The following is a 27611-nucleotide window of genomic DNA, read 5'->3' as shown; positions in this document are numbered from 1 at the left end:
CATTCTGATGAGCTGCTGTGGAAGAAATAGCTGGATACCAGAAATAGTCACAGTCCCCAGATTACTCCAGCTCTTGCAGCTGTACCATGCCACATTAAAATAAATTAAGTATTCTAAAGGAAATAGGAGTTTTATTCCAGATTCCAGGCTAAGGCTACAAATGCACGTGATAATTACCCTCCAGCTATTGAAGTCCTCTAGGTGCTAAATAAAAAGTAGTAGGCGTGTATTCAGTGTTGCTCTAAACCATGTATGTGAAAGTCAGTTAAAATCTAATGATATGAGATCCTTCAATTACTTCCACAGTCTACTGTTGCCTAAAACCAGGACAATATCTTGTAATACCATGTATGAATTACACACATTTAGCAATGTGAAAACTGGGAGCTGCATGCGGACCAATAGGGGCCTGTGGAGGGAAGCGGGTAGAGGCAACAGGCCCCGGGTCAAGGTCCCAGAAGACCAGGTGGGAACCCAGCTGCCAGTGCAGAGATGGGAGGGATGGGTGTGGCCAAGATGGAAGCCAATCCACCTTCGGTGCCAGAAGAGCCAACACAGGGGAGAGGGATTCTTCTGTTTGGTTTGGTCTTTGAGGATAAAACCCAGACCAGGTGGACAGGTGCAGGGAACGGGCCGCCTTGAGCTGGAGTGCCTGTGAGGGGTAGGCACACTCCAGCAGTGGCGCCCAACAACATCCTGAGCAAAGGGGGGTTTAGCATTCCCTATAACTTTAGAAAATTGATTCTCTCCCATTTTAAAAATTGGTTCTGGGGCCAGCCCCAGGGCTGACTGGTTAAGTTCATGGGCTCTGCTTTGGTGGCCTGGGGTTTCACTGGTTTGGATCCTGGGTGTGGACCCAGCATGGTGCATTAAGCCATGCTGTGTTGGCATGCCACACAGCACAACTAGAAGGACCTACGACTAGAATATACAACTATGTACTGGGGGGCTTTGGGGAGAAGAAGAAGAAGGAAAAAAAAGATTGGCAACAGATGTTAGCTCCGGTGCCAATTAAAAAAAAAAACTGGTTCTGAACATGCAGAGCAGTAATTTCCAGGGAGGCGAGGCAATGTGACAACTGGAAACACGGTGGAGTTTCGTCCGTCGCTTTGCTTCAGTGCCAAGATAGAAATTAGCTTTTAATTCCAAATAACACTGGAAGAATACACAGGGCCTGAATGTTCTAGAAGGGGGGTTGGGTTAAAAGACAACAATTTAGACACTGCACTTTCATGATTTTAAGTCGGAGGCCTGGTGGCAATGGGATGGACCTGCTCTGAGAAGCAAAGATGTTCTTACCTGTTGCTGCATTAAGTATCTACTTTATGAGGACATCGTAAACATGTGGTCAGTGCACATTATTCAACAATCCTCAACAAGATTAGTTTCTGCATTCTCTTCTGAAAGGTTGTGATACTAAAACAGTCTCCAAATTTCCTAGGTTAGTTCTGAATTATATGTATTCAGAAGATATTTTCATTTTTCATGTTTATTATCTGGGTCTTGAACACTGAGAAGCTGACATTCAGTGGCAGAGCAATCACATAGTGCCTTACGCAGAGAAACACCCTGAGACGTGTTCCAAAACAACACATTTATATTAATAAATGTTCTATGATAACTTTCAATAAAATGACCAACAAAATGGTGAAAATTTTGTAAGTAAATAAAATAAATGGTTTAAAATAGGGCAATAAAATGCCAAATCCCTTAAATAAAAATCTTAAAACCATGAAGCAAGCCATTAAATTAAAGTTAAAATTAGATGAAGGGGAATTTTCTAAAGAATGGGAAAGTTAGGAGAGTAATTAAGAGTGTAAAACAGGAAAACACGCACTGAAATGATTAATTAACATAAACCTATAAATGATAAATATAAAGCCATAAATGGTTAAATAGAGTAAATACATCCTCCAGAAACAGAGGGAAAAGGGAGGTGCCCGGGCAGATGCTACGGAGGAGCGCGAGGCCTCGCTGGAGCCGGGGCCACGGTCGGTCGGCCACGCGCGAGGCCTCCCCGGGGGCGCAGAGGGAGAGGGCGCCGGCGGGCACCGGGGAACCCGCTCTCCGAGCCCGCAGCCCCACGGGGAAGGGGCCCTCCGACCCTCACAACCCGGAGGCTGCACCTGGCCGTGCGCGCCGCCGGGCTGCGGAGACCCCGCAAGAGAGGCGCCCCCGGCTCCCTCCGCTGCTCTCCAAGGAGGCGGGGCCGCGGCCCGAGCGGTAACACTCAGAGCGTGAGCCTGCTCCCGGTCCGCTCAGACGCCACAGGCACCGTCGGCCTTGCTCGTGGTACCTGACGGAACTGGCTGCTTAGTTTGAAGACACACTCATTACCCGAAGCCCTCTTGAGGCCACGGATTTGTTCCCTGAGTCTCCAGTCACATCCTGTGCTCTTCTTACAGATGGGGGACATCGTTCCTGCAGGCAGAGCGACCATTCCAAGTCCCCTTTACCTGACTGTCTTCCTACATTGACCATGGTCGCCACAGATCACTTCCCAGAGGAAACATTTTCCTATTCTATTTTCACAAGAAGAGGATGTAGCCAGGTTACACGCAGAATTCCTGCATGTAAAATAATTTAATGTAATATAATGTAAAATAATTTATAAAACTATGAATAAATGATAAACCTGACCCTTTACAACGTTTCACCCTGAACATACGAGACCTTTCCATGACTTTTCTTTCTCTTTATATTTACATTCCGAATTCATGGAATTCTTAGCTACTTCATTATTTTAGGGTACAGCAGAAGCTTATGAAAATCCTTAATTTCATATTACAAAGCTGAATCACTCCTCATGTTTATGAGCCAGCTTTTTCTCACTATTAAGTACCAGCTCAAACTTCCAGTCCTTTATGAGACATTCCCAAGGCCAGCTTCTCCATCGCTGTGTCCCACAGCACCTGGTCCACATCACGAACAGCACTCAGTACTGAAGGATAAAATCTGGTATTGGCTTTGCTCCGCTTACTAACCTACAGGCTCCACATGAGCAAGGATCGCGATACAGTCACTCTTCTTTCTCCAACGTATGACATACTAGGTTCTCAATAAATAACTCGTATTTCAGATCCAGCCACACTGTGGAAATAAGGAGACAACACAATCAGAGGACAGAACTCCTTGTGCTCTGAAAGTCAAAAGCAAAGCTGCTTATTTATCTTCTCTACAAATATGAACCAAGTGTCTTCTGAAGCCCACAGTACAGCTACATGTGGTCCATCTAAATCTACTGATCATCACTCACGCCTTGGTACTCACACAACCAAAAAGGCACTCGCTTATTCAGGGTTTCTCTCCTAATCAGACTGATTAGGGTAAATTTAGGCAGGAAATCTGGTCTCCTTGACTTCTTCCTACCAGGGCATTCCTTGGGCTATCCATGAGTTATCTAAGCGGTACCCACAGCCAATGGCTTCTACAACCAACACAGAACAATCAGAGTCCAGGATGAGTGAGGACCTGGTGGCATTGGGCAGCCCTTCAAGATGCCAAGTTGAAGATGAGAGCCACCTGGTGGAAGCGAAGCACCAGGTCACCTTCACACTGTCAGCCAACTGGAAGGAGAGGAGACCCACCGCCTTGGCTCATTCTTGGCCAGCTGCTACCTCAGTGACTGGTTTTATACAGTTTCTTGTGAGGCTGAGATTACCTTGAGATCAAGAATTGGACTGAACATGAGAATGCAGTGGAATGTACATTTTGAATTCATAGATTCTTATGCTAATCCATTATTTTAGGGTACAGTAGAGGCTTATGAAAATCCTTAATTCCATATTACCATTTTTATACTGTGCCCACAGTTGATTACAGTAACCATACAAAATTGTCCCATGTCTGAAAATACTTTTCATTCCTTATTTCACAGATAATTTATAGGAAGGTATAGACAGCCCTTGAGAAGAATTTGTACAAATTCTATGTGAAACTGTGTGCAACTAGGAACCAAATTTGTATCCACGTAAATATGAGACAATGGGCAGGCATGGAAGAATGATGACCTAAGGCCTGCTGCTTCACAATGTGACTCTCTAAAGTAAGCTGACCACTGGTGGTCAAGGAAAATGACCACAGCTTCACAGGCAGAGAACACACTCGGAGAACACGGTGTGTTTGCGTCATCCACTCCCCGAAGCACATCAGAAAGCCTGTAGACTAGTGTTTTGCACAGGGGAGCTATCCACCATTCAAGGAGTATCTCCACGAGCCTGTGACATGCTAGGCAACAGGTGCAATGGAAAGAGACCGACTTAATGGGATAACTTACAGTTGGGCTGTCACAAACATCTGTGAAACGCAAGAGGGGCTCCAGGTCTCTGGCCTCTCTCCACTACTGCATCTCCTGTCACTCTTTCTGCCTTGGTTCTTCATTCTTCTTTCTGCTCTCTCTCATTCATGCTCTTCTGCCTCTTACTCTTTCTCACTTATGCTAGTCTCCCTGGGAACGCACTACTGGCTGAGCGACTTGCTCGTTTATCAATATTACATGATTAATCAATGCTGAGCACACACCTTCCTTGGTCTGCTCACCGGGCGCCTTCAGTCTCCACATCATTGATTGGCTGTCTGACCAACGAAGGGATCAAAGATGCTGCTTCAGAATTAAAACTATTTTAATTAATCTTCTTTACCCATTATTACTCTACAGGACAATTAGTTCAAGGAAGTCTAAATTCACTGAATCTTAAAACAAGAAGAGAATTTGGGAGACCATCTGGTTCAAACTCCTCATTACACAGATTAGAAAAATGTGAGCTAAATGGGTCAGGAGCCTGGCAGGTTATATAAACGAGACGGAAACAAAACCCCAGATCTCCTGATCTCAGCACACTCTTCCTTCCGTTTCACTGCCGTCGCCTACTGTTAGCCTCCACGTGATGTGCCTTTATGCCTAATGACTTTTTATTTAATCAAATTATTAAAAGTTATGTGCACAGACGGGCAGGATGAGCACAGCATCAAGTGAGAGTATGTATGTGGAAGGCTCTGACACTGTGAGTGTGGTACAAATGTTCTTTCTGGACTTGGACTCTTGACTTTTTGAGTTGAAAACTAGCTTAAAGCTCACTTGGTTCAGTTTTTAAATGGGGCCACAGAGAAGGCTGCAGGCTCTAAGGCCTCTAGCAGAATTCTCATTCTTCTGTCAGGACATCTGCTCTCCTCTGGAATTCAGCATCTTCTTCTGGTGCTTGGTACTTTGACGTTTTGTGGAATACTTCTGGGTGTGGGTCTTTTTTCATTATTAGTGTAGGTTCTGCATTAGCCTTTCTTTCTACACCTGTGTCTCTCTTCAGATTTAGGCAATTTGCATGGTTTTTTTTTTACATTAGATCCTCAGAACTCATTCATCTTATAACTGAAACTTCATACCCTTTTACCAACATCTCCCTATTTCCTCCATCTCCCAGCCCCTGACAACCACTTTTATATTGTTTCTATGAGTTTGACTATTTTTTTTTAGATTCCACATATAAGTGATATCATGTAGTATCTGTGTTTCTCTTTCTGACTTCTCACAGCATAATGCCCTCCAAGTCCATCTATGTTGTCATAAATGGCAGGATTTCACTCTTTCTCATGGCTGAGTAGTATTCCACTGTATATATATACTGCATCTTTATCCATTCCTCCACTGATGGGCCCTTCCGTTGTTTCCGTATCTCAGCTATTGTGAATAATTCTGCACAGCACATGGGATGCAGGTATCTCTTCGAGATCCTGTTTTCATTTCCTTCAGATAAATACCCAGAAGTGAGATTGCTGGATCATATGGGAGTTCTACTTTTAATTTTTTGAGGAACCTCCATACCATTTTCCATAGTGGCTGCACTAATTTACATTCCCACCAACAGGGCACAAGGGTTCCCTTTTCTCCATATCCTCACCAGTACTTGTTATTTCTTGTCTTTTTGATGATAGCCATTCTAACGGTGTGAGGTTCTATCTCCCTGTGGTTTTAATCCGCATTCCCCTAATGATTAGTGATGTTGAGCATCTTTTCATGTACCTGTTGGCCATCTGTATATCTTCTTTGGAAAAATGTCTATTCATTATTCTCTGCCCATTTTTAAATCAGCTTTTTTTGAGTTGTTTGAGTTCTTTATATATTTTGGCTATTAACCCCTTAGCAAATATGTGATTTGCAAATATTTTCTCCCATTGGGTAGGCTGCTTTTCATTTTGTTGATGGTTTCCTTGCTGTGCAGAAGCTTTTTAGCTTCTTTAATTTAGCTCCACTTGTTTATTGTTGCTTTTATTGCCTTTTAGTGTCAAATCCAAAAAATCATCACCAAGACCAATGTCAAGGAGTTTACCACTTAGATTGTCTTCTAGGAATTTTATGGTTTCAGGTGTTATGTTCAAGTCTTTAATCCATTTTGAGTTTACTTTTGTGTAAGTGTAAGATAGCGGTCCAGTTTATTCTTTTGCATGTGGCTGTCCAGTTTTCCCAACACCATTTATTGAAGAGATTGTCTTTTCTCCAATGTATGTTCTTATCTCATTTGTCATAAGTTAATTGACCATATATATGCGTGTGGGTTTATTTCTGGGTTGTGTTCTGTTCTATTGCTCTATTTGTCTGTTTTTATGCCAACACCATGCTGTTTTGATTACTACAGCTTCATAATACAGCTTGAAACCAGGAAGTGTGATGCCTCCAGCTTTGTTCTTCTTTCTCAAGATTGTTTTGGCTATTCGGGGTCTTATGGTTCCATACAAATTTTAGGATTGTTTGTTCTATTTCTGTGAAAAATGCCATTGGAATTTTGAATAGAGATTGCATTGAATTTGTAGATTGCTTCGGATAGTATGGACATTTTAATAACATTAACTCTTCCAATCCATAAGCACAGGATATCTTTCCATTTATTTGTGTCTTCTTCACTTTCTTTTATCAATGTCTTATAGTTTTCACACACAGATCTTTTACCTCCTTGGTTAAATTTACTTCTAGTTATTTTACTTTTTTTGATGCAATAATAAATAAGACTGTTTTCTTAATTTCTCCTCTTGATAGTTCATCTTCAGTGTATAGAAATGCAACTAACTTTTGTACAGTCATGCACTGCATAACAATGTTTCAGTCAATGATGGACCACGTATATAATGGCGGTCCCATAAGATTAGTACCATATAGCTTAGGTGTGTAGTAGGCTATACTATGTAGGTTTGTGTAAGTGCACTCTATGATGTTCATACAATGACAAGATTGCCTAATGACACACTTCTCAGAACGTAACCTCATCATTAAGCAATGCACAAGTGTATATTTTGTATCTTGGAACTTTACTGAATTTATTAGTTCTAACAGTTTTTTTGGTGGGGTCTTTAGGGTTTTCTATATATAATATCATGTCATCTACAAAAGTGACAGTTTTACTTTTTCCTTTCCAATTTAAATGCCTTTTATTCTTTTTCTTGACTAATTGCTCTGGCTAGAATTTCTGGTAGTGTGTTGGATAAAGGCAGCAAGAGTGGGCATCCTTGTCTTAAATAGTTTCCCACTTTCTTTTCTCAGTGTCACCTAACGGAATCAATATCCAATAAATGTATTCATAGTCCATTCTACCACTGTAATGCAGTCACTTAAAGCTAAAGTAGAGTAAAGGTTTTTACCAAGATCTAAATATTTCTCTAATCCAAGTTTCTTATGAATAAGTGACAACAATGGTTTGGAAATTAAGTAACTATATTTTAAGAAAATAAATGGCAATCAGAACCAATGTGGGTTTTTTTTTCCTTTTTCTTCAAAGCAGGCTACAGAGTTGTACAGATTCCACTGGTAACTTATTTCAAAATTAATATTCTGAATCCTGTACCCAGACAGTCCTCAATCAGACATTCTAAAGTTATGTTAGCTGACTGCACCAAGACTGGGAGGAATCTGGGGAGTCAGGTATGCCTTCCAATAAGATGCCAAAGAAACAGAAACAGAAGCATACAAAATGGTCCTAGCCTTTCAGAAACAATCTAGGCCTTTTTAGGTGGCCTAAGAATGCATGAAATCTCTTCTATGTCTGGCCTTTTATTTCACCTTGTTGACAGGTGCATGGCAGCTGGGGCAGGTGATCTAAGCGAGAGTCAGGTGTATCAAAAGACAATGGCAGTTCAGAATGATTCCACCTCCAGTGTCCCTCACAGACACCCTCACTTAACCGTGAGAGAGGAAAGGCTTCCACATTATTAAATGTTTTAAGTCTCATTTCAGTAAATCAGCAGGACAAGAATGAAAACTGCTAACTCTGACCTGGTTTTGTCACACCCTTGAGCAAATGTGACATGGATGGAATGCGGCCCCTGGTCAGCAGATTTTGGCTGAGCACTCACCTAGGGTTCTACCTTGACTCTGGCTGCATTTGGTGAAAACTGCACATTATTAGTTGAATGAGCTGGAATGCCCAGCTATGCACTGCAATGATCACTTCAGAAGGCTCAAAGAAGTCATGGATCAACCCAGACGGTGCCAAAAAGATCTGAAAACTATCTGCCTTAGAACTAAGGCCTAGATCTGTCAAAACAAATTGAAAGGATGGATTTTAACTCCCAATGAATCCATATCAGAACTGCACATTTAGCTCATGCTTCCAAAAGCCACAAAGTTAATAACTATTTCAATTGGTGCTTGCTATTGGAATAATAATCATAATAGCTTTCCATAAAAATGACTTGATTTTAATGACTTTGCAGCTTGATCTGAACACCAAAACCATGTCAATACAGTCAAAACCACTTGTGATTACAAACTGGGAGACTGACGCTTGCCTTATAGGCTGTTCTTATAAATAATTACTAAACCCGGTTCACCAAATATTGACTGAAAACTTAATTCCAGCAGGCACCCATGCCTCAGGGATAAAAAGCTGGTAACATGTGCCTGTGTACAAGTGTTGCAGTACACCCAATCTGACTGGCACAGGAAATGTGAGTTCCTGGTCCAGGATTGCTGCCACATTAGGTAGACATGGAAACTTAGCCCAGGGAGGAAAGGTCACGCCAGCCAGCACGGGGCTGCAAACCCAGAGCCCTTTATGCTCTGCTGCTGGGCAAGTCGGAGTGCTGTCTTCCAAGAGCTGGGGGTGAGGAGGGAGGAACAGGAAGTGATAAAAACAGCCAGGAGACAGGAGAGAGGGCACAGCCGCCTGTGTGCTGAGGCTCGGCAAAGAGGCCAAGCCACGATCCCGGAAAGCCAAGGTCTGAGGGGCAGGGAACCAGGCCAAGACTGTCGAGCACAGAGGGGAGAGTTGTACTTCACAGGGAGACTGAAAAAGGGAAGACATCCCAAAACAGAACTCTCACAGGTGCAGCGCCCAGAAACGCCAGGAGGAAAACTGTCCAACAACAAGCAGTGGGACGTGTGAGGATGTGCCGGGAGCAACCTCCTGGGAACTGAAATGACAGACTGGAAAACAAATCCTGGGTTGTCGATGCTCAGCAAACAATTACTATAGCTGTCATAATAACTGAAACTATAATACTTGAACGATATATAAATGTTATAATATCCTAAAAAAGCAGGCGCCATTACCACAGAGGTAAATTCTAGAAGAGCCATAAAGAGATGGAAGTAGGTGTGGGTTTATGTGATTACTAAATGACTCTGGTGCTGAATCCAGTCTGTCGTAAACACAGTTCATGAACCAGGAAGGCAGAGGATGCGGTGCAGGGGAGAGGGGCAGAGGGTGCTGCCTAAACCCCATTCTGTTGCACAGTCTGACCAAGTTTCTCAACACATTCTCAAAGTTGCATAAAGAAATTGGGAATGGCCTGCACACAGCTTTAACAATTCTAGGAGCGAGTGCTGTTACCCAGGGCCATGCCTCAGTGGCAGCGAGCGTGGTGGCTGTGGTCTGACCACCCTCTGGAGACTGTGCTGTGCTGCAGGGCATGCAGCCCCGGAGCCCTCGCTGGACAAGGATGGAGGAAGGAGCCAGTGCATGGGAGTGGGCTCTGGCCTTGCACTCTCCCTGTGGTGCCAAGCACACAGCCTGGCAGAGCTGAGCCCCCATGGCCCATCTTCATGGGGTGCTACAGGAGGAAGGTCGATGCTGGAGGAAATTGCAACCACACCAACCATTCAAGAGCAGAAAGAGTGTGTCTTCAAGGCTCTGTCCGAGTGTTCCTTACTTTAGAGATGTGGGACCACCCAGTGGTGACGTGCATAAGGGAAAGCATGAGCTGTCTCAGCAAAGTCACTTCATCGTGGCGTCTGCAGTTGTCACCATATTAGAAACACACAGACCCCAGAGCCTCAGAGTTTCACTCCTCGTCAAACTTTGGTGTCTACAGAAAGTTCATAAAATAAGTGGGTGCCATCGTGAAATACACAGTGGTCAATCCGGGAAAAGGCCAAAGAGAAATGTAAACAGTCACGTAAGATGCTAATAAGTGATCAACCTACAGATCAGTAAAGCTGGGGGTCACTCAGGTGATGGGATTCTTTTAAAACATTAAACAGTTATGAGAATTGGCAGACAGCTCAGACTTTGGAACCACAGGCAGGCAGCCCTCCCTTCGTGTGGCGCCGTACCAGGACAGGTGTGCCACTGGAACAGGGCCCTCATCGCACCACGTGTCTGGTTCTCTGGGACCTGAGTGGCCCTGGGGAGGGTGTGCAGATGAGGGCAGGAGTTCTCAGGCTGTCCCACTAACGGGACATGATACTGCCATGTCCTCCACGGCCTGCACAGACAGCACAAGAGAGTCCCACACAGTGGAGAACCGCCCAGCCCCACATGCCAACGGGGCCGCAGGAAGAAAGGCTGCCCCAGAGGAGCTGCAAGCAGAACGGTCGAGAGGAAGACCAAGTATGAGCAGGAACATGGTCATTATAAAGGTGTTTTTAAAATCATTAAAGAAATGAACATATTTCCAGAAAAGGGATAGGATTTAAAAGGATAAATCTATTTTTTAAAAAGGTGGATCTCTACCTTATTCTAGTAAAATATATTTCACATGGGTCCAATAGTTCATGTAAGAAATACAAAAATAAGGAGCCAAAAAAGGATGATTTCGTGTGTTTATCATTAGTTTTTCCTTGTTCTCTGGTATTGTCCTTTCTGTTCTGTCTGCTCTCTGGGGCGATGGTCTTCCATACTGATTTCTAACAGCTTGTCGGATTTAAGGAAATTAACTTTTACCTACCACGAAAGCTGCAGATACCACTTCCCATTCCGTTCCTTTGTTTTTCAACCTTGTTTATAGTGCCCTTTGCCATCAACAAAGTTTAAATTTCTCCAGAGTCAAATCTGTGAGTGAAGCTCTTTGGCATACAAAAAATTTTCTTAATGCACAATTTTCTCACATGAAAACGTAAGAGATGGCTAAAATTTAAAAGACTGAAAATGTCCAGGCTACAGAAGAAAGTGAATTTCCTCAGACTGCCTTCAGGAATGTAAATTGGGGCAGCTTTCTGAAAGACAGTTTGTTAATATGTCTTAAAACCTAAAAACATATATGCTCTAATGCTTAACATTCCCACTTCCCAGAATCTATACTCGGGAGGTCATCAGACTACTGTATTTACGTACAATGGAGTTTACGTGCAAAGTGCTTCTTGAAGCACCAGGGCAACTTCCAACTGGGGGGGAAGGGGCTAGTTATAAACAAGCTGCTTTCATAAAATAGATTTCAGTTATTTTTAAAAAGTGATGTAAATATATCTATAAGCACTGAAAAGGGAAAACCTTTTGAATATATTAAGAACAAAAAGTGGTTTATAACACAGAATACAAAATATGGTAATTCCTAAAGTGTACGTGTTATGCACAGGGGAGAAGTTGTAAAGATGCTGACTAGAAAGCCTGCGGCTTGTGCCCTAAAAACCAGGATGCACCACTTCCTCTGCATCTTCGATGATGCTTGACTTGTCTATAGTAAGTATTTCCATGGGCAAGAAAAAGAGGAAACACCCAAAATGGGTGTGCAGGAGAAAGGGCCTCTTTCCCAAAGACCAGCCTGTCTTCAGTTTACGGAAACCGAGGTTCTGCTCCCATGCCAAGTTTGCGGATGCAGACTTCCTGGTGGAGGTCCCAGCATGGAAGCTGTCGCCAGCGGCAGGCTGGAACCGTGCTCTTCTCATCATGAGAGGGTCTTTCCAGAGCTGCTGAGGCCACTGTGCGGAACAGCAGGATGGAGCCCCTCTGCGGACGAGAAGCGCACCTCGGGCTGCGGGCACCGGCAGTGTGACTTCCTTCACTGTAGCTCAGAGGGTAGGTGCTGGCTAACGAGAGAAGGAGGGCCACGGGAGGTCGGGAGGGTACACGGACAAGGAGGGGACAAGAACGTTTACTTTAACTAAGGAAAAGGGGAGATCCTAGTGCAGAAAGTGCTGGTCGTGAAAGGCGTGTTTACACTAGTTAGTAAGTGCACTTTGACCTGTCCTGCTTCAAGGTCACCAGTGTGTCCAATAATGCAGATGTGAGACAGCCCCTCCAGCTGCTGACGGGCCGGAGCTAGACTGGAAACCACAAGACCTTAGTTACAATTCTGTTTCTAAGGAGACAGAGGGGTTATTAAGGATTGTTGCTATCTGTTGAAAAGCTGAATTCTTGATTCATCTACTCAAAGGCATTTAACAAATGTGGGGCAAAGGGAAGCATGTGAAAAATGGTAATTGAGCCACAAAACATACAAGCATGAAAGACAAATTTCATTATAAAATTAATACATCATGAGGCTGAGTGAACACAGACTATTCCTGTTGGAGGGTATGAGAAAGCAATGAAGGTCCCCAGAGCTTAAAATTAAGACTTGCTGGAGAAGACTAGAAATCTACCAAAGAAATGCAAAGAGTAACTGTAATTTCAGTTTAAAACATATCAGTTATTGGAATGACAAAGAATAGCTTCACACAAAAAGAAAAACAGTTTTTACGAAATACATAATTCTTAAAAGTGGAAATGCAGCATTAAATTTGGTTTTCAACATTGATCTCCCTTACTTGACTCACAGTGATAGTTTAAATGTGGACAACACAAATTCTGTCAACCTTGGGGAGGCATCCCAGGAGGTGGTCTGTGGGAATATATTCATGTATGCTCAGTGATCACTGATGCCATCAGCTCTGATGTGCTCACCTGCCATGTGGCACACGGTGTACCTGCGGTCAGCAGGAGCTCATACGGGTGGACTATTCCATGTAACAGCCAGTTCTGCACAGGAGCTGAGCACCTAAATTCTTCTGACACACCCAGCTGTTGGCAGAGTGATGTAATGTCTGTGGTGTGACCGAGGTCTGTGAAATCTGAGGGGAAGCAGCAGCCTTTTAAGCCTACGTAGACGCTGGAGGAGGCAGTTCAGATCTTGTGAGATTCCAGGAGACAAGCTGCCATAACTAAATCCAGAAGAGACGCTCCCATAGGAAATGTGAATTTCTTCACCACTGGAGCGCATCGGACTATTCTCGGAACAATATGTTAGATTTGTTTGGCTCCAGATAGTTCACAGAAGACTTTCAACAGCCTTTACGCCAATGGTTAGAAATGCTATTTCTTCTGGCTCAGGTTCCAGATCAGGGAGCCCGTGGAAAAAAAATGCAGAGGACGGTGGTCAACACCCTCCCCAGCCGAGCTCTGAGGGACCAGCCATGTAGAAGGCACACTCACCTCCACACAGGGAGGAACCTCACAGTCACAACCAAGACCACCCAAAGGGGAGAGGCTCACAGGAACTGTGGTCGCCTCTCCGTCCCAGCTCGGCTGCTGGTGCGGCATCTCACCCACTGAAGAGTGAGAATCACCGATGGGTGGAGGCTCCCCTCGCCTCACACTCACGACGCCACCAACTCTAACAGCCACACATGGAAACATCCTCGCCACGTGCTTCCTTCCCTCTCACCACCTGTGGGTCAGGCTGGGCGGTCCCTCTGCATGGTTCCCTCTCTCCTTCATGGTTCCCAGAGTCACCAAGGCCAGACCCTGAAAGGTGTCCACCCCTTGGACTCACAGTGGGCTGGGTCGGAAGGGGTTCTCCAAAGTCCTTCCACACTGGTCCGAACCACTCACCACCTCTCGCCTGTCCCCAGCAGTCTGCTCAGCCCCACAATGCTAAGCACAGCGAGCTCATCACCCCAGACACAACCAGCGGTGTCCTAGCGCTTCTGCATCTGGCAGTGTCACTCAGCAGCGCTGCTGCCCTCCTCACACGCGGACGACTCACTCAGAGCAGATCACACGCCATCACCTCTCTCCACACCCCCCCTGGTGCTCCTGGGGCACTCCTGCCTGTTTGTAGACAACATGCCAAACCTCCTATGACTGCCTACACTTGACCCTCCCCAGCTGCAAGGAGCTCCCATGAGGCAAGGGCCTGCCCACAGCCCAGCACACACAACAGGCACTTATCCCAGTGAACTAGTGGTGCTACCCTGTCTCCTCTGCTCACTTCCAAAAAGGGTATGGCATCACTTAGAAACATCAGTGTTTTAAGGACTTAATCTAAAAAGAAAGAGTTAGGAAACTGAGGGGTGGGGAAAGGTAACCATCAGAAAATGGAGGTCAAGGGAAAAACTGCAATTGGATAGAAACAATGAAAAGCTGAGACTTGAGCTTCCTGGCAGCCAAAGCAAAAAGCATATAAATGAGTAATACATCTTTTATTCAGGAAGCAGCAGCATATCAGTTCATGAGCACCAACATCCTTCCAGCAGTGAACCCTAAAAGGAATGTTTCACCTGGATTTTAAAACAAACGTTAGTGAGCGTGCAGTGAATGAAGAACAAGGCTTTTAAAAATGATAGTTTTACAGGGGCCGGCCCCGTGGCCCAGTGGTTGGATTTGTGTGCTCTGCTGTAGGCGGCCCAGTGTTTTGTTGGTTTGAATCATGGGCACGGACATGGCACTGCTCATCAAGCCACGCTGGGGCGGCGTCCCACATGCCACAGCTAGAAGGACCCACAACGAAGAATATACAACTATGTACTGGGGGGCTTTGGGGAGAAAAAGTAAAAAAATAAAATCTTAAAAAAAAAATGATAGTTTTACAAAAACAATCTAGAAAGAAAAAACATTCTCCATGCCTTTAATTAACCTACATTAAAAATGAATACACAAAATGAAATTCTAAGACAATATTTTCATAGAGAGATGTAATAACGTAATCTAGGTATACAGCTTTCTTATGATCTGACATGGCATAAAGTAAGCGTTTACAAATCCCAGTGGACTGAATGACTGGTGCTTTCCTCCAACCAGACTCTAGGGGGTTTCCCTCCACACATCCCTCCCCACCAGCAGAGGGGGACTGATGGGAGCTCAACAGCACACCAGCATAAACAAGCTGCTGGGCAGTGCGTGCCATATAAAAACCCAGGGAAAAGGTATGTTGGGACACTGTGGATATTTTCTTCTACAAGTAAATGGCCCGACTTGTTCCTCACCAGCCTCTCGGGAACAAGGTCTCCGTGTCTGTAGGAAGGGTACATGTTTTCCAACTAAGAGTTCCGTGTCTGTTAAGGATTTCCACTCGTGTCACCTGAATCCCAGAATCTGGTGACGCAATTCATCCAGGAGCTGACTGTGGTTCAGCACACTCTGAGGACAAACATCACTCACTATCCCAGCCACCCCAGAGGAGTTCTGATGCTACTGTAACAGATTACGTAACCCCACATCAGACAGCATTCCCATAGATGCACCAAGACAGTGAGCAAGAGGGTGCTCCCACCGGAGAAATGTGTTGCCATGCCAAGTACAGTTGGTGAGCCTCCCCCTCAACAGTGGCCACAAGAGCAGCTTCCTGTTGGCAGGACAGACAGCAGGCTGTTCTACCAGCAACAGGCTGGAAGTCCACAACTTCTTGAGAACAACATGCAGCGCCACATTAACGAGAAGAGAAATGCCTGATGTCTAAGGCGGGAGGAGCACACACAGTTGGTACTGAATGTGTACAGACTTTTTTCTTGTCATCATTCCCTAAACCATACAGTGTTACAGCTATTTACATGCATTTGCATTGTATTCGGTATGATAAGTAATCTAGAGATGATTTAAAGTAGACAGGAGGCTGTGCACAGGTTATATGCAGATCCTGGACCATTTTGTCTACAGGACTCAAGCATCTGAGGATTCCGGTATCTGCAGGGGTCCTGGAACCAATCCCCTGTGGAGATGGAGGACGACTGCATTTCGTTTTATCTAAAGCTACACCAAGGCATTTAAATGAATCAAACATAGGTTGGCGGGGAGTCCTAGAATAAAGTTTGGAATTTATGTCTAACATTACTACTTCCTTGTCCTACAACTCCCTTCTACCTCTTCCTAACACATTTTAAAAGAATTCAAAATCTGTACATCCAGAGATGACCCACAGAGCGGGACAAAGGCAGCACAGAGAGTGAGCACACAACCGCCACTCAGGTCCCTTTGTCTTGCTTTCTGAGCACGTTCGTCTTCATGGCAGACACATCTGGCCCTGGAACAGACCTGGTGACACAGCTCATCACCCCTGAGTATGGTCTGACCAGGCCCAGGCCAGGTGCCAGGACAAGGGACAACGGATGCTGACGCGTGAGAACGGGCTGACAGCAGAGCCTGTGTGGGTGACCCAGACGATCGCTCCCCAGTGGCTTCCTGGAGGCGAGAGAGGTGCACTTCCAGGGCCAGCAGCAGCCGTAGGGAGACACCGCTGGGACCCACACGCAGAGCTCAGGGAACAGCGTTTTACAGGAGACCTGTGTCTGCTTGTACACACACCTTCCATCTCCTGTGGGGACATCACTCCAGCTCGGTCCCCGTGGAACCAGTCTTGGAAGTGGTATCTGGTCACAGGACGGACAGAAGTTTTCTCAGCTGGGACACCCTGCACAGATCTGCCATCACTGCATCATCAGCCAAGCCAACTGTGTACAGCTGCACGTGCAGGACAGCTAACTGTATATGACAGCAGGCGAACGAGGCCGACACACTGTTTACTAAATATACTAACACGTGAGGAAGTATGTTCGCCAAAGGAATTCTTCCTCCTAAGCACAGGTAAAATTTCTGTTTACATAACCTATTTATCTACTAAGTGTATTCCAAAGACTTTCAGCAGGGCTTGAAGACGAATGTATTATTCCTGAGCTGTCCCATTCGTGGTTTTATGTTTCTGATCCTTTAATTAGGAAATCAGAAAGATGAATATACTAGAAAACCACATTTTCTTAATATTCAAATTAAGGCTTATAAAATAGAGTTTCTTAGTTTATATTTGTTAAAAATCATCTGGGAAAAATTTTTATTTGAAAATTCCAAATCCCTCTTAAGGAAGTTTTGAAATGATGAGTTAAAGGGGGAAAAAAATTCCCCTTTTACTTTACAAGGTAGAAATTCAAAGAGCACCACCACCAGCCCCTCTACCGCAGCACTGAACCACATTATTTTCCTTCATTCATACGACATTCAACAACAAAAGCAGATGTAATAATGCAATTTTTCCACAAGAGATGCAAAATAAGTAACTTCCATGGTTACAAAATTGATATACAATCTTAGAAATCTTAAAAAAATTAGAAAATCAAAAAAAAAAGTTCTACTAAACCACGACGAGTACTGTGAACATTTTGATGCATTTAGTACCAGACTTCTCCCAATGCATTAACAAATATGGCTCTGACCACATTCCGCTTCCAAGCTCCCATCCTAAGTACCAGCTCCTGTCAGCACAAGTTCTTTACAGCTATTTTCAATGACCGCACGACACATAGCAGCCCTGTGTGGTCGTACAACACACTCGCCCCCTCACTGGGAATCAGATAAAGCGTATTTACAGGACTGGAAAACTAGAAACACACAATTCACGTGAAAGGTGTCACCTCACCCCACCCCCCTAGAGAACTTTTACCTCCCGTGCCATCACTGCTGGCGGAGTTCTCGGACTCTGTCCAGCTGTGTGGCTCTGGCGGAGCGGGAACGTAGCCCTCCGGAGGCAAACTCACGGTGTAGAGCCGTCTTCCAGGCTGGGTCTTGGCGTCGCCATCTGCAAGGACAGGGGAGCAGCAGGCCTGGTAAACGTCACACACTGAGACAGACACTACTTCCCAAGCATCCTTTCTCCAATCAAATTCACTGAAGACATAACTCCAACAGCTGAATAAAACCTAGCCACCGCTATAAATACCGACTTTAATAAGCCAAGCGTCTTGCCAGAAGAGCAAGTCAGCTACACATCCAGCCAGGAAAAAGGAACCATCTATGATTATTTAAATTCACATTAAGTTACTCATTATGTAAACTTCTGGGTTTTCATAATAAATTTAAAAACATAACTAATTCATGAGTAGGAAGCAGAAAATAAAAATACTCCACATAACATACCCCTCATTATCACAACATGAATCTCTCAACATTCTGGTACATAATCTTCTGGAACATGCTCTCCATATGTGCTAACCACCTGCATACACAGTGTGTGCACAGACACACATGTGCACCCACACACACACATGATGACATCATGCTACACATATTATACATTTGTGTATTACACATTTGTATATTATACATTTGTATATTACATGTATCATATCATTCAAAAGTGAATATAATGTGATAACATATTAAGATATATTTAGATCTACCTACTCTTTTAATGGCTACATAATATTCCATGTTATGGGCAAATTGTAATTTAACCACTGTCCTAACTTTTGCGATGGCAGTTGAGTCTACATTTTCACCATCACGAACACCTGCCGTGATCATCCTTGTACGTGACTGACTGCACAGTCAACTGTCCAGCTCCCTCACTAATCCCTGGACACCAGCTGCTGGCCCTTCACACGCTGTCTGGAAGTCGACCTATGAGGCTTCCTCCCTCGCTCCTTCCAATACTGACCAGTATCAATCTGTTTAATCTTCATATTTTCATTCAAAGGATGGCAAAGTAACTTTCTTGTATGTGACAAACACAAGTGGATATCCCAATTAGCCTTTCACAGAAAAATGAATATTCAATTTTTAAAACAACGACAATAACAAGGATTGCATGAAATCACCATTACACGTAACAGAATGTGTGGTTTCAAGACATGTCAATGTAAAAATGCGGACACGTGTTCAAACTCTTCTGTCATAATATGTTCAGTTTCTTGCAGCTACGAGGCACGAGCTCCAGTTCTGTGGTCACCTGGATCCACCCGCTGATGGATCCCCATGGGATTTGCTGCCGGAATCCAGGGTGGAGTGCAGACTGCTTCCAGGCAGACTCCCCGTGGGGTAATGTCAACATCTGACCATTTCTCACAGAATATTTTTGGAAGCTTTTGATCAGCTAAATTTTTCTTAATAAGAAAGTTAAACAGAACTTAGAAATGTCATTGTTCACTTAATTATTAGGATGAATACAGGAGGCATCATGGAAATGAAGCATGAGATGACTCATACAGTGAAAAATAATGACGCATCTAAGAAAAAGAACTCAGAATGCAACATGTCAGGGAAGTGCGTCTCATCTCAGAGGCCACACGCTGGCTTCCCAGGCCAGCACTGCCATCAGGGAAGACAAGCAAGGCCTCAGAAGGCCCCGGGCCTCAGTCTGCTCATCTATAAATTATGGTGACGGCTCCAGTTCTGCGTTTTCTAATTTCTTCTGGGTAGCCATGGTCTGTTGTGTGGACATTTGTCGTCTCACATTCAGACATTATGCTCACTGCTCAGGTGGGAGCACAGAGAGACCTCTGGCCTTTCCTGCACAGCAGGCAGCAGGGGACACTGCACCCCTCATCTCATCCTGGCTGAGAGCCCCGCGCCTGTCCCCGCAGCCGGATGGGGTAGAGCTCCCGGGACACCCCATCTCCAGCTGACGGCAGTCAGAAGCTTCCCTGGAGCACAGGGGCCGCGAGGTGTAAGAGGACAGGACTCGAGAGCCTGCTGGTGAGTAAGCTGGTCTCTGGCTCAGTCCCACTGTTCTCGGGAGGACAACAGCCCTGGAGCCCGACTTCATCCTTCAACCTCTCTTTGACCCAGACGCCAGACCCAGCCGCTGGTCCTTCACTGTGGTCCTGGCCCAGAGCACGCCTGCCTTCTCCCAGGCTACACTGCCTGAAACAACCCGATGCGGCCATCACTGAGCTCTCCACGACCTGGGCTGTGGGGCAGCCAAACGGCTATGGAGAAGCATGGGCTACGCTGCCCACAGCCCTTGAACGCACGCAGGACCGCCTCGCCTGTCCTCCCATCCGCCCTCCCACACAGTCTTCCCACTGGATCCAAGTGCTGCCTGAAAATCTCCCCACTGCCCCATCCTCACTCCCCCAGCAAGTTTTTATAGCTCCTCCCATCTCCCCTCAGCCCGGGCTTCTACTCAGAACCCTCAGCCAACACTGCCCTCCCTCCAGCTACACACACTGGCCACTCCACACCCATCCTTCCCGCCACCCAGAGCGCTGCTCCGGAAGTCTTCCCTCTATCCTCCCTTCCCTCTCTCTCCCTCCTTCCTTCTCCCTCCCTCTCCCTCCCTCCTTCTCCCTTTCTCTCTCCTCTCCCTCTCTCCCTCCCTTCCCCTCTCTCCTTCTCCCTTTCTCTCTCCCTCCCTTCCCCCACCTCTCTCTCCTCTCCCTCTCTCCCTCCCTTCCCCTCCCTCCTTCTCCCTTTCTCTCTCCCTCCCTTCCCCCCTCCTTCTCCCTCTTTCCCTCCCTCCTCCTTCCTCCCTCCCTCTCCCCTCCTTCTCTCCCTCCTTCTCTCTCCATCTCTTTCCCTCTCTCCCTCCTTCTCCATCCCTCTCTCTCTCTCCCTTTACCAGTGTTTCCTCTCCACTCTGTCCCCCCATCGCACCCTTCCATCCCCACCTCTACTTCCTGCACTCTCACTCTCTTTTGAACACTGCCCCCTCACCAAGTCTCTCTCATCAGGGTCACAGTGGCTTCCAAGTTTTGCTAAACATAGAAAAATTACTACTTCTTTGTCAGAGTCAACAGTTAATTACACTTCCAAAATTTATTTTCTACATGGATTTCTGACCTCACTGCAGACTCCGATATCCATGCTTCCTCTCTGGGTTCCTTTTTGCCTTTGCTAAAACAGGTTGTTTCTCGCTCTCTCAGCCAGGGGCTGTGGGCGGTGAATCCCTCATGTTCTGTGGGTATGTGCCGTCTTTACTCGGCCTCTTTCAGAGGATTCCTTATTTCCCCACCAGGGGCTGTAGGTGCCCAGCGCCAGGTCCTTGGGCACAAAGGTCCACCCACCACCAGACCCGCTCCCCTCCGGAGGCGGCCAATGTTATTGTTCTACTGTACAAACAGACACACACATTATTCCTTTGTCTCCTTTTTTCTTTTTTTAATGAATCCAGTAGGAAACTCTCCACATGGCCTCTTGCTTTTTCAGTTAATGAGAATCTGGGTGCTCACTCCCAGGAGACACAGAGTGCCCCTCAGGCCTTTTGAGGAGTGCATACAATGCCACCAACCTCATTGATTAAACATCTACTTATCTATCCGACTGATGAAAGGCTAGACTTCTCCCAACCCCTGGCTATTCTGAACGACGCACTTCTGAACACCCTTGTTTAATGCTGATCCCTGCACACGTAACCTTATCTATAGGTTTGGGTCGGGGGTGTGCACCTGTACTCTGGAAGGACGGCGTCAAGCTGCCTTTCACAAGACTGTGCGAGCTGTACTTCAAACAGCCATGTCTGAGCCTATGCCTGCCATTCCCAATAGTGCATTAACAAGTTTTAGATCTGTGAAAATCGGACATGTGAGAAACGAGATCCCAATAGGCTCTTCACTCGTACTTCTCTTGTTATCAACAGATCGAACATCCTCTTTTTTTTAATGCTGAAAGAGCCACACATGTATCTTGCTGTGAAATGCCTATTACTACCCTTTTTGTGCGTTTCTCTTTTCAGCAATTAGTCATTTTCTTCTTGGCCTATGAGCTCTTTATATATGAAGGAAATGGATCCTCTGTCAGTACTAAGAGCTGCAATAGCCTTTCCAGTTTATTATTTATCTTCTGATTTTGCTCGTGGCACTTGTCTTTTGCCATGCAGAATTGCAGATTCTATAAGGGGAAATCATCACTCTTTCCTTTTGTGCCTCTGGTTGTGTATGAACCTCTGTGGGGAAATGTTCTCCCATGATTCTTCTCATACCACGATGGTTTCCATGGTTTAGATTTAAATTCCTGCTCCTCTGTGTAACCCACACTCGCTCGTTTACCCCATTCACTCCTGAACGTCAGCTTGACTGTGTCTTCAAACCCAGACAGGTGGCGTCCAACAGAACTTGCGGGTGCAATGGAAACGGTCCCCATCTGTGCATCTAACACACTGGCCACTGGCCTCAAGACCCCCAGGGTGAGCTGACTAGAGAACTGAGTTTTTACTTTTAATTAATTACTCTTTGAATTTAAATAGCTGTGAATGGATGGCTGCCTGGAAGAGGCCACCACCTTCACCTGCCCTCAAGCCGAGCTTGTCCTCTCTGCGACTTCTCATCCCTGTGTTAAGTGGGTTTGCCTTCCTGATTCTGCCGACCACTCAGGCCACACCATCAGCTAAGAACTCTTTCCTCTGGAGCACTCTCAACACCTTCTTAAATGGTCTCAAATCTCAAGAGGAGAGATCTTAAAGTAAATCTCCTCAACACGCATGCGTGCGTGCATGACGGCAGCCATCCCTGCGAAGTGATGTATGCTTTTCAGCTCCAAACTCCGCCTGGGCGCAGTGCAACGGCTCACTCAGGCTGTCACCCACTCCCTGTCCACCAGACATGCCCACTCCCTGAACTGTAAGATGTCGTGAGGCTGCTGCCTGTGTCTACCAGGCTCTTCTCTGGGACCTGCTTGTCCTTTGGGTTCCAGCTTCTTTCTACGAACTTCTCTTCAGTGACGACTCAATCTGAGTAAGGTCTCTGTGACCCCCTTATTCTAACTCATCCTGTTTCCTTCTCAGCAGGTGCCATGGGCCAAACTGTGCCCCTAGACCTACAGGCTGAGGCCTAAGCCCAGGTGGCTGTATCTGGAGATGGGCCTGGGAGGTGGCGATGAAGGTTCCATGAGGTCACAGGGTGGCCATGACCTCACAGGGCTGGTGTCCCACAGGGAGAGGAGGAGACCAGAGATCTCTGCAGGTGCACATGAGGACGCAGGGAGAGGCAGCGCCCGTAAGCCAGAGAGAGTGGCCCCACCAAGAACCGAATCCTCAGCACCTGGATCTCGGGCCTCCAGCCTCCAGAGATGCACGTCTGTTGTCGAAGCCGCCCAGTCCATGCAGTTCCGTTCTGGCAGCCCGAGCTGACCAAGACATCTGCCCTCCCACCATGTGCTGGGCGCTGTGTGACTTTGTTCTTCCGTATCCTGCAGTCACTACTCACGTTTCATCGCGTACCGAAGGAGACTGAGCTAACGGTGGCAAGGAAGTTCCATCCTCAGCCGCAGCCGTCACCCAGCGGCTTTCTGAATGACCAGTGACTGGCTGGTGCTCCCAGCGCAGCTTCTGCTGCACGCAGTGAATCAGACACCCACAGACCCGGTGACTCCACAACTCTGGTGCAACTGCTCAAAACCTGTCAGGACCTGAGTACCGCAGGAAGTCAAGACAGCATGGGGGACGAGACCGCAGGAAGCTCTAGAACCCCGTCTGGGCTCTGATCTCAGCTCGTCCCGCTACACAGCCCTGAGATCCGAGCCTCAGGCTCCTCCTGTGATGTCAGAGCCCCGCCTTAGAGGGCTGTTTGGAGACTGGGGATCAGATCCTGCGAGCTCTCAGCAGCCCTGCCCACGGCAACCACTCAGCGGGTCTTGGTAATGATGGGGGGCTGCATCCAAGTGGAAGAGAATTCTGGGAGATTCTCATGGCTACACTGCTGGAAGTGGGTTTAGACGGTCATCCCCAACATGTGCCTCACTGTCTACTTGGTTCAGCCCCTTCCTCAGACCCAGGGGGGACTCAGGTGCAGATGCCTGAACTCACTTGCTGCCTCCTCTATGCCAGCCACTGTGCCAGCACTGGGACAGTGTGATGGTCACGACGACACAGCCCTGTCTTCTAAAAGGAGAGAGCACGAGCACACAGGCGTTTCGCCTACGGCACATGCAGGGCCACGAGGAAACAATGGAGGCGACGTGACAGAAGCTGACAGGAGGGGAGCCCGCGCACACAGGGAAACTCACTCTCCTAAAGGTGTGGGAGCGTCCCAGACCCTCAGAGAGTAAGCGCGATTCCGACTGAAGCACTGGTGCGAGCTGCGCGCTCGCGGGCGGACACGAGTGGAGGAAAAGGGTGAAAGTACGGGTGGGGACACAAGCTCTCGCCTTCCAGGTGCCCTTCCACCCCATCTGCATCTACACTGCCCGTCGTTGACAGAGACGCACTGATCTGCCTCACTTAAGGAGCTCAGTGTGCTCTGACGTGGACGCCCCACGCTTTATCACTCTACGTCCAATGACGGTCACAGCAGCTTCCAAGCCAACCTTGACAAAGCCAATTCCGGGTCTCCAGCCCGGCGTCTCAAAAAGAACAATAACCACAACCAGCCTCCAGAAGCCTCAGGTACGGTGGCCACCAACTGAGGAAGCACGTGAAGCTCCCCACAGCTCCATCACTAAGACAACCACCACCAAACAGTGGTTTAACTGGCTTTTTCCGTTAGGAATGCAGCACTGTTCACTCAACCAACTCCAGCTGTCAGGCAGTCAGATTCCTAACTGTTAGCGCCTCCAGAAGGAAGCGGGCGTCAGCTACATCCTCCGCCTCCTGGACAGCAAAAGAAACGTGGCTCATGCTCCCAACCACACGGCCTGCAGCGGTCCAGAGACGGCCTGCAACCCTGTGAGTCCTGAGGCAGCACCCACTCACCATCTGCTCTGCCCCAGGCCCGCGTCTGTGCACCAGCTTCTCCTCTGTCCCTTGTCGATCCAGATGCACAGCTCAGCCCCTCCTTCTTCTACAAATCGTCCACTCACCCCAAGCACCTCAAGAGTTGAGTAATTAAAAAAATTTTTTTTGGAAAGACTTTATTTTTTTAGAGCAGTTTTAGATTCACTGCAAAATTGAGGGTAAGGTACAGAGACTTCCCATATGCCCCCTCCATTCTTGAACAGCCTCCTCCATTATCAGCAACCCCCACCAGATGGTGCATTTGTCACAACTGATGAGCCTACAGTAACATGTCATCATCACCCAGAGTCCATAGTTTGCATTAGGTTCACTCTGGGCGTTGTACAGTCTGTGGGTCTGGACAAATTAATGACATGCGTCCACCACTACAGTATCGTGCAGAGTACTTTCAGGTCCTAAAATCCTCTGCTCCACCTGTTCCTCCCGCCCCTTCTACCCCTGGCCACCACTGATCTCTTTACATCTCCATAGTTTTGCCTTTTCCAGAATGTCATATGGTTGGAATCACACAGTATGTAGCCTTTTCAGATTGGCGTCTTCCCTTAGTCATGTGCATTTAAGGTTCCTTCATGTCTTTCATGTCTTGACAGCTATTTCTTTTTCGTGCTGAATACTGTTCCACTGTCTGGATGGACCACAGTTTGTTCATCCACCCACTGAAGGACGCCTTGGTGCTTCCAAGCTTTGGCGATTTTGAATAAAGCTGCTGAAACACCCGTGTGCAGGTTTTGTGTGGACGAGAGCGGGGTCACTTTGCGGGAGATCTGAGGGAGGGGTCAGATCATTTTCTGCTCAATGTCTGCAGCCTGGGCTTCCCCGGCCCCTCCTTCTCTACCTCAGGCAGATGTCCTATCCCGGTGGAGAAGTCCTGGGCTGCCAACACGCACGCCCTCAGCAACTCAGACAGACTCTCCTCTTAGGAGGTAAGGAAAACACACTGGTCAAGAAAATGGACTTTTCTTTGAGAAGGGTCAGAGTGTGGCCGTGCTGGCGGGTAGTGCTCAGGGTCTGACAGGAAGAGGGTGACCAGGGTGACAATGCTGTGCACTTTCCATTTCCTGAGATGGGGGATGGAGGAAGGCACTTGCTGTGGAGCTTTGAGGGGGTGAGACGCCCAAGAGACATCAAGCAGAGGTGATGATACTTCATGAGCCATCCCACATAAAACCCTGAGCCTGCAGATGGGCACAGTTGGAGAACTCAGTTTGGGAGCCACAACTATCCATATATGGACACAGAAGCCATGGGACCAGGTTAAGTTACTTGGTACGTGGGTGTGGATAAGATAGTCTGGGGCACCCCAACATTCGGGGAGTGTGGATATGAGTCAATTTAATGTGCGGAGAGGACTATTACGTCAAAGGATAGATAAGTTGGATATTTTAAGACATGCTATAAAACCACCTCTATAGGGCTGTACTGAGTGACATTTCTACCAGCAATTTCTGAGGACTCCCTTCCTCCATTCCCGATGACAAGGGAGCAGGCGTACTTTCAACATGTCCTTTGTCGCCTTGGTAGACAGAGCAGCATTACGGCCGCTTCACCTGCGTGTTTATCCCAGGGAGGGTCTCAGTGGCCCTCTGCAGGGGGAGCAGCGGGCTCAAGCACAACTGCTCCACACAGTCCTGGAGTTCAGCTCAGAACCCCGGCACGGTCGAGCCCAATCACACCACAGCTACAACTAACTGAACAGGAAATATTTCAGGTTAATTATTCTCAGGAAAAAAACACAAAATACTTCCTTCCTGCCTGGAGTAATGTTGAAATGGCACCAGAGGTCACGTGGGACTGAAGAGTGGAGACTATGCACTCCCTGTCTGGGCAACACTTCTTGGTGCTGCGACCTTTCAAGAAACTGGATCTACATAAAAATGTGTCCATAAAACATACCAGTTTCTTTTGCAGAGGTAAAGATCTCTGAGGAAATGTGCCGAGAAGGCTGTCCGAAGGCATGGTGGGCGTCCCTGCCCTCTGGCGTGGATGCTGTGCGCCCTCCTCCCGCGGCCTCCACCTCCCAGGGAACCATCGCAGAGCAGCTTTCAGCAGCCGCCGCTGCTCGCATCTTCCTGATTTCCATCCCACATGAAGGAAGTGCAGTGTCCTGCATCTCAGAGCGCACACCACACACCCGCAGCACCACGGCCAACTCTCACTCCACCGTCCAGACCGCAATTTCAGCACAGCGGCCCTCCATCCGCTCAAAGGCACACTGCCTCACGGTGGTGGGGTAGCATCTGTCAAGCAGGCGGCTTCGTGAGCCACTCTCATTTGGATGGTGAGCAGTGAACCTATCTGCAGCACCCAGACAGCCCCCGCTCAGAAACCACCACCTTTACCCCACTGTCTACTGGCCTCGCTGCACCACTCGGACGTGCACAGCAGAGCAGACGTAGCTTCCAGAGGCACTTCCTTTTCAGGAGACGATTTCCTAAAATATTCGAACACTGAACATATCTGTTTTTAAAGACAAAATGTAAGTTACTCTTGCCGCTCCAGTGAGCATCCCGAGAAAGTGAGAGGCAGACCGCTTTCCCGCGGCTGTCACAGGCTGTCCGCCAAGGACACAACTAGGAACCACAGTGTTGGAGAAACACCCCCAGTCAGAGGCTTCCCTCTCAGTGATGCGGCCGGCAAGATAAGCTGAAAGGCCCGAGGAGTGCCGGGTTCCATACAGCAGGCATCCTCCTTCACTGTGCGGCGGAGCTCGGGGACAAGGAGGGGATCCGGGCCAACAGGGAGGGACGGGAGCAATCCTGAGAGCAACACAGGGCCAGCAA

At 47.1% G+C, this 27611-nt stretch overlaps 1 protein-coding gene across 10 annotated transcripts in view; it reads right to left on the bottom strand.

Annotated features, from left to right (window-relative positions):
- Positions 1-27611, bottom strand: part of ERICH1 (glutamate rich 1) — a 99822-nt gene that overhangs the window by 52471 nt on the left and 19740 nt on the right. For all 10 annotated transcript variants that reach the window (XR_011498761.1, XM_070499663.1, XM_070499662.1 and 7 more), the window contains one exon: positions 17830-17964. Coding sequence is in view for 9 of the 10 variants with exons in the window: in XM_070499663.1 (XP_070355764.1) it covers positions 17830-17964 (135 nt within the window). In the remaining variant the exon portion in view is untranslated. The remainder of the gene's footprint in view (positions 1-17829; positions 17965-27611) is intronic.

Source organism: Equus asinus, chromosome 27 (genome assembly GCF_041296235.1).
Source record: "Equus asinus isolate D_3611 breed Donkey chromosome 27, EquAss-T2T_v2, whole genome shotgun sequence".
Taxonomy (NCBI): Eukaryota; Metazoa; Chordata; class Mammalia; order Perissodactyla; family Equidae; genus Equus; species Equus asinus.
This window is presented reverse-complemented; position numbering and strand designations above follow the sequence as displayed.